At 43.1% G+C, this 17,150-nt stretch overlaps 2 protein-coding genes across 3 annotated transcripts in view; one reads left to right on the top strand and one right to left on the bottom strand.

The window, feature by feature from the left end:
- The window catches only part of LOC143897528 (ATP-binding cassette sub-family G member 5), a 40,379-nt gene that overhangs the window by 3,954 nt on the left and 19,275 nt on the right, over positions 1 to 17,150 (bottom strand). The gene's annotated exons all lie outside the window — the stretch shown is intronic.
- LOC143897526 (ATP-binding cassette sub-family G member 8) lies at positions 630 to 16,368 on the top strand. 2 transcript variants are annotated; one of them, XM_077406273.1, is made up of 8 exons: positions 630 to 1,335; positions 11,302 to 11,426; positions 11,923 to 12,251; positions 12,509 to 12,730; positions 12,997 to 13,279; positions 14,211 to 14,716; positions 14,802 to 15,268; positions 15,343 to 16,322. In XM_077406273.1, exons 2-8 carry the CDS (start codon positions 11,314 to 11,316, stop codon positions 15,937 to 15,939), a joined length of 2,517 nt encoding a protein of 838 aa, XP_077262399.1. In that variant the 5' UTR covers positions 630 to 1,335; positions 11,302 to 11,313; the 3' UTR covers positions 15,940 to 16,322. The 2 variants fall into 2 exon arrangements, with proteins under 2 accessions (XP_077262399.1, XP_077262400.1); XM_077406274.1 differs by having other exon boundaries at positions 1,320 to 1,335; positions 11,986 to 12,251; positions 15,343 to 16,368.

Genomic DNA, 17,150 nt, shown 5'->3' with positions numbered 1-17,150 from the left:
GTTGCACGCGTCTCAACGTCGCACGAGCTAGATGAGATCGTTGTTTGGATGCCTTGATCGCGGTTTGCATAATACCGTAAAAATACGTATTTTTGTGTGTGTGGACACGAACTTTGTCCCATCAAACTTCTGCTTGATAACCCGTTAAACCTGGTAGTTGGCCCTCGTTCAACATTTTCTCCATGTTTCATCGAGACCCTTCTTTTTTGTTACAGAAAAGAAAAAATATAAATCAATAGCTGCGAATTATATAAATTGTTATATTTTATAATTGTATATTACAAACGAGATAAAAAGAATGTTAAAAATACGATTTTATAAATACATTTAATTTGATTTGGAAGACGAGATGTGTAAAGGATACATTTTGTATTTTTATTATATTTATTATATTATATATAAAATGTGTCACGCCTGTACTTTATCTTATAGCTATTCCAAAATGATCAAGAAAAAAAATCAAAATCTTAATTAATGGTACCGTTGCTGTAAGATGTGTATTCTTCGTGAATAGATATAAGTGACGTAGAGAATATTTCCTCGATAAGCTCCTCAATCAACCGATAAATGTTGAAGAAAGAAGGGGCTTGATGAAGATATTTAAAGTTTCTTACGTTAATTTACGTTTATTTCGCTTTTACTTTGTTTTGTTTTATTTAAAGTCTACCTTTAAGTTATTCCTTTGCTCCTCTTTAAAAACATCCATCTACTAACTCGAATACATTTCGCCGTATACGTAAAACAAAGCAGAAATGCGCGAGAAAGAGGCAATAACGAGAAGCGATAGTGTAAAAAAGCGCAGAGGATCCACGCTGGATGGGCGCGAGCTACCTCGCGCGACGTGCGGGCCCGGCGCGTTCACGCCATTGCGAACTCGTCGGTGGGGTACCGGTGAGGGCCCCGGAGAGGGAAAACTCGTGGGGGCCTCGGTGGGCTCCTCCGTCAGCGGTGGCGGCCAGCGTTCCGGCAGGACTCCGGCGAGTCGCGCGATATCTGTCGCTTCGCTTCGATCGCGAGCCGAGGAAGGATATCTCGAGTAAGAATCTCGACGACGACGACGACGACGACGGCGGCGGCGGCGGCGTCGCGGTAACGCGGTCGCCCAAGAGAGAAGGATCGTTCTTTTTTTCTCATCCCCGCGGGTGACGGTCCTCCGGCACGCAAGGGAAGTGCATCCCTTTTCTCTGTCACGCGAAGTCGCGGGAACCCCGATCGGCCGGCGCGCGGGCGATCGGCGCAAGAGGACGACGAACCGGAATGGAGAGGAGGCAGCAGCGTCGTCGTCGTGACTCTTCCAGCTTCCAAGGTTGAAGGCCCAGCGCGAATACACAGCCGGTGAGTCATTGTCACGAAGATCAGAGCGCGGCAGCGCGCCTTCTCCCTTCCGTTCTGTCTCTCCCTCTCTCTTTTTCTCCTCTTCTCGTGATCCTCGCTGCGAACGCCGAGTCGCCCTCACGCGCGTGTTCTGCGATTTTTCGAACGTGCTCACCACAAAAGCTCGTCTCTATCTACGATGCCGACTTTGTGGGTTTCCACATACGGAATGGAAATAAATTTGTTTTTTTTTTCTACTTTTGCTGATAAAGCTGAGTTTAGGGGAGTTGGTACCGATCTCGTAAGAGGGACCCTCTTTATAATACTATATATATCTCGGAGATTAATAATAAATAAATAACGCCTTGTTTTTCTTTTCTTTCGAATGTTTTTCTAAGTTCGTAGAATTGAAGAAAATATTTAATTATAATATTTCCGATAATTGTCGATAATCTGATAAATTAAGTTAACTTGGGCACTCTTCCTGTCTTTTCTTACATCCACTACGTTTACGCGAGCGTTACTTCTGTAGTAACTTACGATATATCACTCGTTTACGCGGAGTAAATTATCGTAAGTTACTACAAAATCCCATTTACGCGAAGGAATTATCGTAAGTTACTAAAGAAGTAACGCTCGTGTAAACGTATAGTATGTGTGAACTAGCGAGGAGCTTGTTGAGACATTTTCTATGCCATACAAAAATACTTTCATTCGGAAATCTACGTCCGCATACTTTTCGAAGTAATGGCATAATTAGTTAAAGATGGAAGAATTGTTTGCACGTGGTGAGAGCCTCGCGTGCGTGTCTGATTATACAGCACGCTGGAGAATGTCGCGCGGTGTTTTCGGAAACGAAAACGCACATTCTAAAATTCTCCGGAATCTATGGAGCGGATCGACCGCCTTCGAAAAAGTGGTCGGGTTGTTAATCACCTGTTGCTTTCACCGTGCCGGCGAGTCTTTCTCGTTATGCAAAATCAGGTTCCCCGTCGTTGAACCGTGAATTAAAAGCTCGCATGCAAGCGTTACAAACGTTCCATATGCATTTTCTTGTCGAGGAAGAAACCCATTGACAAGCGCCCCACGAAGATGCGACGCATAAAACACGAGATGTGCATATATTACCTCGATTTTTATATCGCTAAAAGAAAGAGACAGAAACTAACAGAAAGAACTATATAATAAAGTAAATAAAGCTACCGCCGATTTATTTGGGGAAAAAAATCGATATAAAAAAGTGTGAGGTTATAAAAGAAAAATAAACTTATAGTATATAAGAATTTATAAGAATTTATAGTATAGGAATAAATAAAGTTTTATAACAATCATTATATTAATATAAAATTATTAGTCATGCATTTCACGTACTGATGATAATTTTATAACTATTTTATATTAAAAGAATGATTTATAGTTTATGTTACTAAAACGTTTTTCTCTCCGTATTTTAACACCAAATGATTAATTTTTATCGTGACGCGAAGATACTTTGTGTTGCAAAACGCCGCAGCTCATTGTGTTATATTTCGCCACATTCTAAACTAAGCGCGGTAGCGTAGTTTTCCATCATGTGCGCGTGAAATCACTATTTTCACTCGTATTACATGCAAAGATAATGCTTTACTTTCCTGAGTGGGTAGATTATGTTACTCGATTAGATTATACAAACGATCTGAAAGCGTCCGATTTATGTTGTTAACGAGGAGACATTACTCCAAGAGTCCTCTTTCTCTGGATTTCGCTGGAAAAAGTAATAATAATAGACTATATTTTTCCTCGCTAAGTACGCTAGTTGAGTACGCTAGCGTCTATTTCAGCAATAGAAAGAAATATACCGGAACCGCCGGATATCCTTTCGGCCTAGATCTTAAAGCCAGAATCTTAATTCTTTCGATCTTGCTTTAATCAAAATTATGTGACTGCACTCTACCATTCTTCTTTCAAGTATTTCAACTTTTAAATCAATTAAATAATTGGATAGTTATCCACTGTATTAAATTGCTATGCAAGTCCAATCTAATTTCAATCCAAAGTGCAAAGTCTTCGGTATCTGTTTATGCCGTCTCAGCCTCCTCTCTCCCTCTTTCTCTCTTCTCTCTTTCTTTCTCCAAGGACATATATCTTCATCTAATATTTCTCTCAAGGCGTATTTCCTTTCATCTCCATTAATAAAAAGCAAAAGCGTTCGCGCCGACCCGTTACTTCCTTCGCGCGTTTCCACATTAGCGTATATGCAAGGCACCGGCAATCGCGAGGCGGAAAGGTGAGGCCGGGTTCAATTCTCGTTCGATCCGTTCACTTCGATCGGAACACGGCGGATACGTCGAATGCAACAATCGTATCGCGAATTGACGTAAATTTTCATTAACGGCTCCGAGCGACGACCGGCGAAATCGCGGAGTCACTCCGGGAGACTTTAACGAGCGCATATAGGAGCACTCTTCGACGCTTCCTCGCACGGTGCATCGAGTGATTTGCAATTTCAATTGGATCTTCCCTCCTTTTTCGTCTTCCTTCGTTCGCGGGGGACAGGAAAGGGAAGGGGGAGGACAGGGAGGACAGGTACAGCATTGCATCGGTGGAATATTGAAAAGTCTGACAACTGACCTCGCTTATATCCTGCATTCCCTTCAAGTTTTACCGCTCGATAATGCCCATCATCGCTTATAATGAAGTAGTAAAAGTACGTATCGGCATTCAGCCGCCTGTCAAATTTTATTATGATTGAGCGTGGCATATATTATCTGTAGAATGGCAACGAAAATACTTTCTATTTGATTAATAATACGCAAATAGCTGATATTAATTGTATCAACGATATTAAAATATAATCTCCAGTTAAATATGATTTGCGTCTCTTCCGATCATTATTCCGATCTCGTTCCCTAAATCGAAGCATTTTTAATTAATTTCTCGAATTGTGAATTAAACGATTTTTCTTATAATTCTTCGTTGGTGCGGCGTTTCTCTCATTGAGAGACGTTTAGGAAGACATAAAAAGCGAGATTCACGGACACGGTTTCTTTTCCTAAAAGATGTAATCTCGGGGATTACTGCCGTTTAATTAATTGAGATAATTAGCTATGAGTGCGCATTTCGGATCGTTTGAGGTATAATACACACGCGTTATGTGGGTCGGCGGGACGGGGTTTTCGGCGGGCAGACTTTCCATCACGGTTTCCAAGCGCGTTGCGTGTACGGGTAATTATGGCAGTAACACTGTAACGATCCAGGCCATGGTGGTATTTTATTTAGGTACACGGACACGGGTGCACGGTTCACTGGCGTACAAACATATAAGCTATAGAAATCAGTGCGTGGGATAGTCTCACAGTGGATTCTGGAGATCACGAAATCGAGATATTGTTTCCGTTCGCTGAGAGCCGGAGGGACCTCTAAATAAGCGGAGACATTCCGCGGTTATAATAGCTTCCAATTTTCACTCATCTGACGTAAACCACAAATACGATCCGTCTGTGCGCGAGGGGAAAAAAAAAACTAAAATCGATCTAGCTGCGCGGCTTAAAAGATCCAAGTTAAAAGATCTCGGTTCTTCTCCAGCTCGTTGAACATTTTCCATATGAGGCAACACGTTCGATTAATACTCGCGTTTTCGAGTTTAGAGGAAAATACTTGACTCGCATATTATTCAAAAAGAGATCTCTTCGCACGTATCTCTAAATTCCGAGCAAACGTACTCGTTTTCAGCCGTTTACCCCTCGACTCGATCGCATTAAGCACCGTGACCGCGGAGTCGCGATCGCTGTAAGAGAGATCACGCGACCGCGGGCGATTTTTCCAGGTATCGCGCGCGAGTACAAGTACTTACATGCGTACACGTCCGGCGAGATATTAGACGTCACTTTCCGCATGCTTTCGACATGCTCAGCTGCGCGCAATAGGCATACGCGTTAGCGCAGGCCCGTTTTTCCGAGCGTATCATCGCCGGCCTTTACGAACATATCGCCGCGGCCATATCCGCACTTTCCTTCTCGTACTATGTATTAAACGGCGATCCAGTTGCGCGCGCGTGCAATAGCCGGCAAAAAGCCGCGGTGGACATGAGTGGACACGACGCACGAGTAGCGTTTAATGGTGAATTCATACCGCGAAAACGCACGGTCGTCGCTCGATACAACTGTTGCAGAAACGGGATATGCAAATGAACAGTTAACCGGGCCCCGCGAGAGGCGGTTATCGGTCGCCGCAAAAAAATCACCGTATTACGTAAATTGAAAAGGACGTGGGGGACCTCACCGCGACATATTTCTGTCGCTATATTACACCGATACGAGACGCAATTATTCGAACATTGCGCCAACATTCACGCACTCGAAGTGTTTGCACCTCGAGGAGATCCTCTGTTGCGATACCCGCGAGAAAGATTGATTTGCAGAGTTTTTCGAAAAAAAAAAAAAAAAAAAACAACAACTTATAAAGTCGACGTAAACGTCGTCGTAAATCACGAAAATCTTCTCCAGAGACGCCGGGTTAATTACAGAATAAATTTCCGCCGCGACACCGACGTTATTCTTTCCGAGATGTTCTTTATGAACGGTGTTAGCCAAGTCCGCGATGTCTCGCATCCGTAATCACGCGTGGGTTAAATCATATTCCATGCACGATCGTGAGACCAAGCAAGGACTACTCGACGTGCAGCGGGAAACTTGCGTCCATTGTCATTGCAGAAGTCGACGCAATCGCGCTTGCAAACCCGCAGGCTCTTTCTCCTTTCATATACGGGTACATACATTAAGTATACTGCTTATGCGGGAACATCTCGTCGGTCGCCCGTTGCGGTGACACGAAGACCCAGGTGAACTTCGACCACCGTTGTCCCACATTCGGAAATAAATCTTTCATCGACTAAACTCATAAATAGAAACAATTCTTCTGTTATGTAAATAGAAACATGTAGGAAAGAAAAATGATAAGAAAATTGTAATCCTAATAAGGAATTTATGAGTTAGAAGGAATTGTTATAATGTATATGTATATCGCATTCTTGCTACGTGAATTTGTAACAGATACTCAGCGAAGCTTGTTATATATTGAAAAATTTAGAAATTTAGAAACTCTTAGAATCTAACAATTTTTCTATTTTCTATATATTTTTAAGTTTCACTATTTTAATAAATTGTATATATTTTGAATATTCAGCGGCAGGCATCTATGGTAGAGCATTTTGGTGAGCATTTTGGAAATGAAAAAAAAAGTCGGCCACGTGTTCGTGCGACAAAAAGGATCTGATGCTGCTTGGGCCTTGTATAATACAGATCGTACCGTTATTTCTTGTCAGTTAAAAATGTCAGCTGTTCGTAGCTGCAAACGTACATACAGCGTGAGTTTCGCAGCGACGATCCGTTGATGACTTCACTGACGAACACGTGTTACATCGCAGTCACCATTATGACAGGCACCGCGGAAGATATCACAGCTAATTTTGCGGGCGCGAATTAATCCAGCGCGCACACGGCGCCGGCGTCGTATGACACAACATTCTGGTTCTCGATCAATCCGACACTTGTTTAGCAGTAAAACTACGCGCGATTCACATCCGCTTTGAGCGAAGCTAGAGATTCTACTAGTTATCGAAAGGGGAAAATTAACTAAAATTTATAAACGCTAAACGAGATGCAAGCGTCTTTCTATCTGCCACAGAATAATTCCGTTTTCCACCAAGAATATCACAACTCTCGTCAAATACAACGTAATGGCGATCTGCAAGAGCATTCTTTTTTTTTCTCGATAAGATATGGTGTGCGATTTCAATCTTGCTTGGTTCTCACGGGAGAACGCAGCATGAACATTCTTGTATCTGAGCCAGCTCAGTTTCGAGGGATTCGCTGATGAGTCAGTCTTCTAACGGGAAACTCCGGGATGAGGGGAAAAAATGTCGTTCCAGCAGCATCTGTGGTAAATAGAAATTGCGCCTTCATGTATCATCCGAAGTGTGATTCTATAAGCTCGCGCTAAAATGGATTATGTAATTCTGCGCATTCCACCTGGGCGACGTAAATGTAACATCTGCGCTGACGTGATATTAAATCGTCATAAATACCAACAAATCGCACCTGTTACAAGAGTATTGTACAAGAGAATATTCTACAAGTTGGGTACAGCGTATACTTGATCGGCAGTGAATGGTTGAACGTCTGCCTCTAAAGAATCCCGCGAAGGAGACGAAGAAATCTTGGACATTTTAGTTCTAGAATAAACTCCTTGGCACAAGCATTTTTATGACAATTGTGCAGTTTTAGCAGATTACATCTTTGTTATCAAGCGACGATTCGTGGCCAGCTTATTTATATATAGCCGTAATTTTTTGCAGACTTGAAACGTGATAGCTTGACATATGTACTCGACGCGTGTGTATTCGCCGGACACCCGATACGTTTTCGCACTCGCGTGGAACTCGGAAACGTGAACGCGTACCGCAAACTGACACGCGAAGACGAATTAAAAACCTGTTGTGGCGCCGAAGCGATGAGGCAGATGGTTTATGTGTTTCTTCGCAAGCAGGCGTTTCGCAAGCAGGTTGAAATAATCGACGACGTTCGATTTACATCACATCGAGAGCAAGGTCGATCCCCTCTCACAGGCAGGAAGAGATGCTGCTGATTAATTTAATCATCCTTAATTTAATCTTATGCGGAGTACATCCGCACTCGCGCAAAACGCACGTAAGGGTATCTTCGAGTACACGTTTGCTCCGAAATTCATTAGGGCGTAAAGTACCATGGGACTTGCTCTCCAGTGTGAATAATGGAGATCGTTAATTCACCAGCGTCTGAGATTAACGACACCCATCCTTTTATTTGGAAGTAATCTAGCGTTTTTGTTGTGTTTGTGCGTCATAAAAGCGATACGTCTAATCGTAATTTACTTTGTATCTTTATGTCGCTATTTTAAAGTTTTATCAAAATGTAATCGTTCATCGACACGGAAATATATGTACCAATCTAATTTCTACGAAGATTTTATTAATAAATGGAGATCCCAGTGTTGAAACTTTCGATTATTCTGTTTGGTAAATGCGAGTTCTATCCCGGATGTTTTTCTGGGGAGTTTGCGCTCTTCGAACACCCGGTACAAAACGGATTTTCAAGCGTCGAAGATACAATAGTGTGTTCGCGAAAAAATATTAAAAGCTGGCGTGTGTGGCAATGGCAATGAAACAGGTGCGCGCGTTTTTAGGTCGCGAGCACCACCGTTAAATGGGATGCTGCGTTCACTTCCTTCGCGGCATACGTACACGTATCCTCGCGCAAATGCCGAGGATATTTATCCTATACCCGGCGCTACGAAGCGAGTGTCCCTCATCTTCCGATAACGGTGATGAGTTCCTGACAGCTATTCGGTGGAGCACGACGTCGTAACGCGGAACGCGGAAAGCGACAAATATATAATTAGACGACTATTAAACGAAGAAAATTACGGTATTTAACAACAACGTGAGATTGAAACGCGGAGCTTATCTTACGTATACGATTAAAATATTATTAAAGCAAAAATATAATACGATAACAAATTTATGTAAAGCTTCTAAAGTATAGAACGAAGTAAGATAAGATACATATAATAAAGTCAAGTAATTAAGTACTTAATTGCTGGAATAACGGATAGAATAAGAAAGATCTGCTGTAATTATTTAAAAATGAAATTTTTACAGTTTGAACTTGAGCCAGTCTATTTCGAGTATGTTTTGCGAAAAGTCGGAAGCAAATGAAATTATTTATAGCGCGATAAGACAAGATCTCCACGCGACTGCGAGATGCGACAAATTAAGGATGCGAGACCTTGCACACAAAGAAAGTCCATGATGTAATAACAATCTAACGAGCGAGTATTTAGATTCGTGGCCCGTAAAGGCGAGAGATCCAAAATGCCGGTTAAGAGGAAAGTGAAATACGGAAACCTGTCGGTTATCGATTTCCCGGTCGTTTATAGCCCTGCTTTGGTAGCCTGCAACTAGCTGACATTTTGCCGCACCGCTTTTCATATAATTGCGTCATTAAACGTACTGTTATATACGGTATACGATTATTGCCGCAGGCGATAATTTCCGGCAGTAATATACGTGCCGATTACTGTCTCTATCGCGGTTTTGACCACTATCTATATCAGTTTAAGATGTAAAACTCGAATGGGTGTTTGTGCGCGTAAAAAGTAAGTAACAATCTCTTAAAACTGACGTTCTAATGACGTTCTTATCTCGAGTCACGACGTGATATTTAAGCAAGCCAATAATTCTAGAGACGTAATTCGCGAATTTGCTCGGTAATACTTTAATGATCGAGATACAGAGAAGTAGGAAATTATCTAAATATACACGGAAAAGAAACATGAAAAGTCTGGAGATATTTATAGATGCTTAACAAAGCGGGCAGACAAGTATGCACCGTGACTACACGGCGTGTACCAGCGGGGAGATACATTCTCTGCGGTCTGTACGTTCCGTTCTTTATGGACGATCGAGCAAGAACGGGCAAGAACAATTTGCTCCATCGCGATAAAATTCGACGAGGCCGTCCCCGCTTTGTTCGCCGGCGGGAACTACGGGATACTATATACAATGTCTGCAGTTTTCTGCCGTCGAGAAGAATCCGAAGGATCGGTAAAACGCATCGAGACAAAGTATGGAGAGTCAAATTCCAAGGGAAGAAATACATCGGGCGCGAAGTTGTCACGTGATAATTTAACAAAAGAAATGGATGACGTTCGAATATTTTCGGATAACGATTGTATGAAGATTAGAAAAGTAAAATCTGATTATATTCAATTGAAGGTCCTAATCCTTCATTTGTTGCGACCTCGTATCAAAAGAGCTCTTCCAGCTGGCAGAAGTTTCTAAAAGTCGTCTGAAAAATTATTTCATCTTTTAAACGTCTTTGTGGTGTCTTTAAGGCCCAGTTTCACAAGTGTCGGTTAACTTTTAATCTTAGATTATCTCACTCTTCGTTTCTTTCTAAGGGGGACGTTAGAAGGAGACGAAGAGTGAGTTAATCTAAGATTAAAAGTTAACCGACACTTGTGAAACTAGACCTAAGACGTTTTTTAGAAGACGTCTTTCTGCTAGCTGGGTTCTTTATTTAATATTATAGTCATATATATATATATATATATATATATATATATATATTCGATGACAAAGGGCTTTTCTCTTTTGCTTCTTGATTTTCTCGTCGTTTAAACGATACGGGGCATAAATTCGTCACGAAATCCGTGTTGACGGACACGGCTGTATCCGATCACGGGGTACGCACCGTTGAGAACCACGCCATTCCGTATAATCGGCGCGCCTTTGAAATTGCTCGGCGCTTGTTTGCGAGTCGAATCGTCGACCGTGGGCACGTATTACTCTCGCAGGACTCTTCCAGGACGAGCCGAGCAGATACACGGCTTTAATAACAGCCTTCCCGACGTGTTGCGCAATAAATCCGATCCCGCGCGGTCGTCCTTGCGGGGTGGCGGTAACGATAAATTCATATCGAGCGTCAGAGAGAATCTTCCGTGCGAGGAAAGCGTTTGCAAGAGTTTCTTCGTTAAATTTCCGACGTAATTTATTTTGCTCGCCGCGAACGGATGTCCACCGGATGTTTTATGCGATCCTTCGGAGAAGAATATTGGAACTTCCAAGAATATATATATACGATGAGACTGTCTTTTTCTAGTATATAAAATTTTGTTTTCTTTGTAATATTTTCATGCGTATCGAAATTATGTGTGTTAAATGATTCCATTACAAATAAAATATATCTATTATATCATGAAAACTGCAAAGTGATTTGCTTCGGCCAATTGATTCGATCTGATCGAATTTGCAACTGAAACTAAATAAAAGAGAGAGAGAGAGTTTCTTTTCGTTACTTTCCCCCTCGGCGGCGCTAAAGCGTTGTAATTAAAATAAAAGGAGAGATATTATACGTTATCTGAGATTAATTCGCGGAAATTTAACCGGTCACATCTGCAATCTCTGTGCAGCCACCGGAAAATATGGGCTCGGAAGCCTGGGAGCTGGAGAGGAGGTACTCGGTGCCGGGAGCTCTGGACACCAGGGGCCTGGAGCCGCCGGCCAGCGAGGATCTGCACGCATGGTCGATTTACAGGTGAACACTTGTACTTGAAGTGCAAGCGTGTAATCCGCGTATCCCCGCGCATCGTACGTCGTCCGATCCAAGCCTGACCGACGCGCGGCGGCGGAACGCTAAAGCGAATGCTGCAGCGTCATCTTTTTTGCCGCACGCCGCGTGAAAGGAATTGCCGATCGGACTTGTTGATTTACAATATATACTGTGCACTTTCATGCGTTACATCTCAACGGTATCATTATTATCGTTAAAAATATTAAACGCCGGAATATTATCGAGCGTGCATGACTGCATCAGCACGTATATAACGATTAACGAAAGATATTCAAATCCTCATTATTACCATCCTTCTGAGCAATTTTCCCTTTTAAATAATCTGCGGTCGAGATTTAGAGGAATGCGAATCGCTCCGCGTATTTATACGCATGAAACAGAAAATGCATTTTAATCATCTAATTAACTCTCTCTCTCATCTAATTAACTATAAAAAAAAAACATCTTGTTGTATACATAGAATGGATATTAAGCACGGTGGAATCGGCGCGCATGAGGTATACGCATTTCCGCGATTTCGCAGGCAAAACCTGAACTCCGACTTCACGGATTCCGCACTCGGCTCCGCTGAGAAGTCGCCGCTGCCGTACGGAAACTTCCAGCTGCGCGACTCTACGGTGCAGAGCATCCTGCGGCATCCGCGGTACGGACCCAAGAGCCCGCTGGCCAACAACTCTTACACGTACTTGAAGTTCGGCTTGCCGCGCGTCCTGCCGCCCAGCTCGCGGAATCGCGACGGCTCGAGCGGCTACGACTCCAGCGAGGAAGGACGACGCGTGTCGCACGCAGGTACGAGCGGTGATTAATTCTATTGCATACTATTCTACTGCACTCTTCCATATCAATTTTTCATTAAAAAAGATTCTGTATATTTTTAGAATGCTTATTAGATAAGTTATTAAGCTGTTCTAAAAATTGTCTATGTTGTTATATTGAACAAGTTGTCATTTAATTTGGGTCGTTGGATAAAATTAATCGTCAGGATTGCGTTTTGTAGTGGCGCGACGATGCCGGTATGTTAAAAGTTCTACTTTGGTATGCATCAGGTGCTCCGGTACATACAACCTCGATTATGCGTTCAGCCAGAAGCGATCCGGATTTCAGGCATGTCCACGCTGTCCCGAGGGAGCCAGCGCATTCTCAGTTAACTGTCGCGAGGGACCATCCGAGACTGAGAAGCGCCAGCGAGGCTAATCTCTTGCAGAGCCCGATCAGGACCAACCGGCGACACAGCATCGCGCCGATCGATCCAGGATATATAGCGCACGGTAAAAAAGAAAGAAAAAAATAAACGAAAATAAACGAGCATGGCATCTTTAATGTTCATTTGTGATGTTAACATTAAGTTCCAAAAATTACTCTCTCTTCTGCCATTTCTTCTCTATCACAAATTCGCGAAATCGATTTTAAATCGATGAAGATTTTACGGAAGATCATCGTCGAAGAATCTTTTGATTCTTTCAGTTTTTTAAATTTCTTGACTTGAAATTCGAAATGCTATGCGTGATACGCAGATACACATTTGTTTCTCTAGGACACGGTATCATGGGGCCGGAAGGTTACGCGCTGCCAATGAGACCCATGCCGTGTCTGCAGCATCCTCACCTGCAGCTGCGGGGCGTGGAGGCTGCAGGCTCGGACGGGCTGCCGCTTCTTCGTGGTATCACCCTCGAGGCCGGCGCCGCCGAGGTGCTGGCCATTATGGCGACTACCGAGAAGGAAGGCACGCAGATCGTCGAGACGATCGCGGGCAGGAGGCGAATAAAAAGAGGCGATATTCTGCTCAATGGAAGATCCATATCGGCACGCAGCCTGAGGTACTGTCTGATCTTCTTGCTGCACGCGTACGCCTTCTTGTAACGTGGCAGTGAACCATTAAACGTGTTACGCTACCTTGGTAATGCTATACCTTGTGCACACACACACAAGAAACGCTTCTTTCTTATCTACTCCGTAGGATTTATCGTTTCAAAAATAAATACGAATTTTTAAAGTAAAAAAAAAAAATGTTGGTAGTTTCTTGCTGTCAAACGATATTCAGTTGCATTAGAAATTATATGTACAATAAACTTATATAAGAAATAAAAATGGTTAAATGAGGATAACTGAACAAGAGATCTATGGCTGGTTTCATTAATATGAATCAGCCTCAATTTAGTCGCGACTGCAGATTTTTCGTTTTTTTTTCTAAATTATAGCGTCGGCTACGATCCAAATAGAAAAGGAAGATTTAATTAACTATGGCTAACGGTAACCAACATTAGCGAAACAGGCTGTAACTAGCGAATGTATTAGCATACAAATTTTCAAGTAGAGTTGAATAATAAGGTGAATAACGAGCGGTACTCATTATTCAATTATCGCTTCAATTGCCGACTTAATTATTGCTTCATAATCTCGGACTGTAACTTTTCTCCGTACTACCCGAACAATCTTTAGTAACATCATACATTTTAGAAGATTGCACGCATAAAAAAGTATCGAGTAATTTTCATTGCGCGATTATACGATGATCGCGCAATAAAATTATACGAGAATAATACAAAGTATCCTTTTATCTCCTTTTTATCTAAACCCTATTTTTCTCTTTCGTTAATTCGAGTTATCCGGCTAATCCGGACATCCGGATACAGAATGATCAATGATAATTTAATATGGTATTATTCTCCCGGATATCTGAAATCTTTATTCAAAATGCCGTCTTTTCCGGAGTGGCTCATTCAATTATCAATATTGTAACGAAAATAGATCGCGCGTCGCCTATCTACCCACGGAAAGTGGCCTGAGCCCCGGGCTGACGGCTCAGCAGACTCTCAGCTTCTACATGTTGCTGAGAGGCGGCCGCAACACGACCACGCTCGAGGCCGAGGCTATCATGCAGGAGCTCGGCTTGGAGGCGACCAAGCACTGCCTGGTGAACACCCTGACGACCTCCGAGGCCCGACGACTGGCCCTCGCCTGCCGGCTGCTTCAGGACTCGCACATCCTCGCCTTGGACAGACCCACTCACGGTCTGGACATCTTCGACGCCTTCTTTCTGATCGAGTACCTGAGGCAGTGGGCCAGCCGCGGCCAGCGTCTCGTCGTCCTGACCCTGCACCCGCCCACCTACGAGATCCTGACGATGATGTCGAGGGTCGCGCTCACGTCCGGCGGTCGAGTCATGTACTCCGGACCCAGAAGAGACATGCTGCCATATTTCGCGCTCGCCGAGTTTCCCTGTCCGCCGTTCAAGAACCCGTCCGATTACTATCGTACGTGGCGAATGTTCTTGAGAAATTGCGAATAAAATTATTTTCCAAAAAATGGCGTTCCTTACAATTTCTCTTTCTTTTTCAGTTGATTTAGTAACGCTGGATGACCTGTCGGCGGAAGCGATGCTGGAGTCCTCACAGAGGATAGATCACCTGGCTGAGCTGGCCAGAACGAGGCTACCTCCGATCAGTGATCCTGGACCACCCGGCGCACTTCCGCCCTCGATGTCCGGCCCCAATATATTTGTGCAATTCTACGCGCTATTGTTACGAACGCTCATCTACAGTCAACCGTGGACGTTAACAAGACTGTTGCGGAAGATCGTCATTTCCGCGTCGCTCAGTGTTCTACTCGGTGCAATATTCTGGGACATCGCCGGCGAGTCGAATCTATATCTACGAGACAGAATAGGCTATCATTACGCTAGTTTGGGCATCTTCTTTTGGCCCCTGAGCCTCCTGGCGATGTGCGACGTGGCCAGCAGCAGGCCAAACGTGGAGAGGGACATCAGGGACGGGCTGTACGGTAGATTTATGTATATTCTCGTAGAGGTAAGCTTGGATTCGTCGAGATCTCGAATCATATCTTAGCGGAAGGTATAAAGGAAATACGTTTTGTTTTCCAGCTCATCTGTAGCGTGCCGTCCTGGTGCGTGATCTATTTGATATATCTGGCGCCGGCGTTTGCGATGTCGGGTCTGCACCTCGTGCCGGACGAGAACCTGACGTCGTTGTGGAACTACCTCGCCGTCGGTCTGCTGTACCTGATGCTGCAGCATCTCATCTGCACGTTCTTCGCGCACGTGTGCAAGTGGACCTATCTGGCGGCGTTGTTCGCCGGCGTGATACTGGGCGAGATGACCCTAGCCGGTGGGGCAACTTTGCACTTGGACAATCTGCCGTCGTGGTATCAGCAGGTCAGCCCGATACAGTGGTCGTTGTCGTTGCTGCTGCCGCGTCTTCACAAAAGCGAGAGCGTGGGAAAACTGGCCAATTGCAAGCCCAAACAGATCCAACGGCAGGACATCATTATCCAGACGGCGTGCGAGCCGCCCGACGGCGCGTTAGCTCTTCGCGAGATCGGCCTCGACAAGTTGAACGTACGGGGGGAGCTTTGGCTGGGCATCGGAGTGGCTGTCGTCGCCGTGTTGATCATTTTCGGATTCTTGTGTGTCAAGTACGCCACTCCGAAGAGGCCCAGAAGCGCCCCGAACAAACCCTGATATGCCGCACGTTGAATCGTCGTCGTGAAGAGAACGTCATTCTTCATTTGTGTTGTCGTGGATGTCCTCTTGTCATTTGTAGGTTTTCTATTTTATTATATTTTAGCGATTGGATGTTCGAGTTGGACTTCGACGAAAAGTCACTTTGGCGGAATCTATACTTCGTTAATTCGCATCGCGCTCGTAAAGTTTCGTCAACGTCTACTCCATTGCGATTCTTTAAAGGAACAAACTTTAGGGACTCGCAGGGTAGACAGAGAGGTGGTATGGAGTACAAAGCTTAACGAGACATTACACTATCCTGTAATAGAAACTCGCTGTTTATAGACGACAAATAAACGCGCTTAATACTCCGTATATTGTCCTAACTGATATTGTAATCGTATGAAATAAAAACATTCTTATACGAAACAAACAATTTTGCCTGTCTCTTCGCATCTTCTGAAAATATCTAGAAACTTGATTGCATGGGATATTCATTATTACATAATTTTAAATCGCCGCGAGAATTTCGAAATAATATATTATTCTTACTAAAATAAGAATTATTTATTTATATATCTGGACCTATTTTAATTTTTAAATTTTAATTTCAATATTTTTTTTAATAAGAAAAAGAATAAAATTTACGATAGGAACTTTACATTGCTATATATTATATATTTTGTTTAAAACACAAAAATTAATTATTTCTCTCGATTATTTTAAACTGGCCAATTTTTTCAAGTCAATTATTTTAACGAAATGCTAAATCGATACTTTGCAGGGAATTTTAGTACCAGCGGATATGTGATAACTGATTTGCGCGAAGTGTTATAACGGGTGTCCGTTCGTAGGCTCCATCTAGAGATTGTAACCGCCGATACTGAAGATATCTGTCATGTAATTAGTTTTAATTACTAAGAAAAACACATTGAGATCATTTGAGAAAGTAATAATTTTAGAAGCTGCTTCAAGTTTAACAGAGCGGATTTAAGTGTCACAGTTTTATGATAGAATAGACAATAATATGATAGACGGAATCGTAGGTAGGTAGACGCGAGTACATTTTCGTATCGTTTCGAGATCGATAAAATGTCACTCTTTGTAGATGCCATACTACGCAAATCGAGCTATAAAGAGTCTACGTCTAATAAACGAGCTTCAGACGTCTATTAGAAATCGATACCATGTCGAGCAAATTTATCCCGCGGATGACGCATATGCTAAGA

This window comes from Temnothorax americanus, unplaced genomic scaffold (assembly GCF_048541705.1).
Source record: "Temnothorax americanus isolate GAGA-0224 unplaced genomic scaffold, ASM4854170v1 Scaffold20, whole genome shotgun sequence".
NCBI classification, from domain to species: Eukaryota; Metazoa; Arthropoda; class Insecta; order Hymenoptera; family Formicidae; genus Temnothorax; species Temnothorax americanus.
The sequence above is the reverse complement of the archived record's forward strand: the minus strand, read 5'-3'. Positions and strand labels throughout refer to the sequence as shown.

Bases quoted from the DNA above. Each gene is read 5' to 3' on its own strand.
- LOC143897526 (XM_077406273.1), top strand. From the start codon at position 11,314: ATGGGCTCGGAAGCCTGGGAGCTGGAGAGGAGGTACTCGGTGCCGGGA. The intron at 13,280-14,210 runs GTACTGTCTGAT...TAACGAAAATAG, and splicing joins ATATCGGCACGCAGCCTGAG to ATCGCGCGTCGCCTATCTAC. The intron at 14,717-14,801 runs GTACGTGGCGAA...TTTCTTTTTCAG, and splicing joins GAACCCGTCCGATTACTATC to TTGATTTAGTAACGCTGGAT.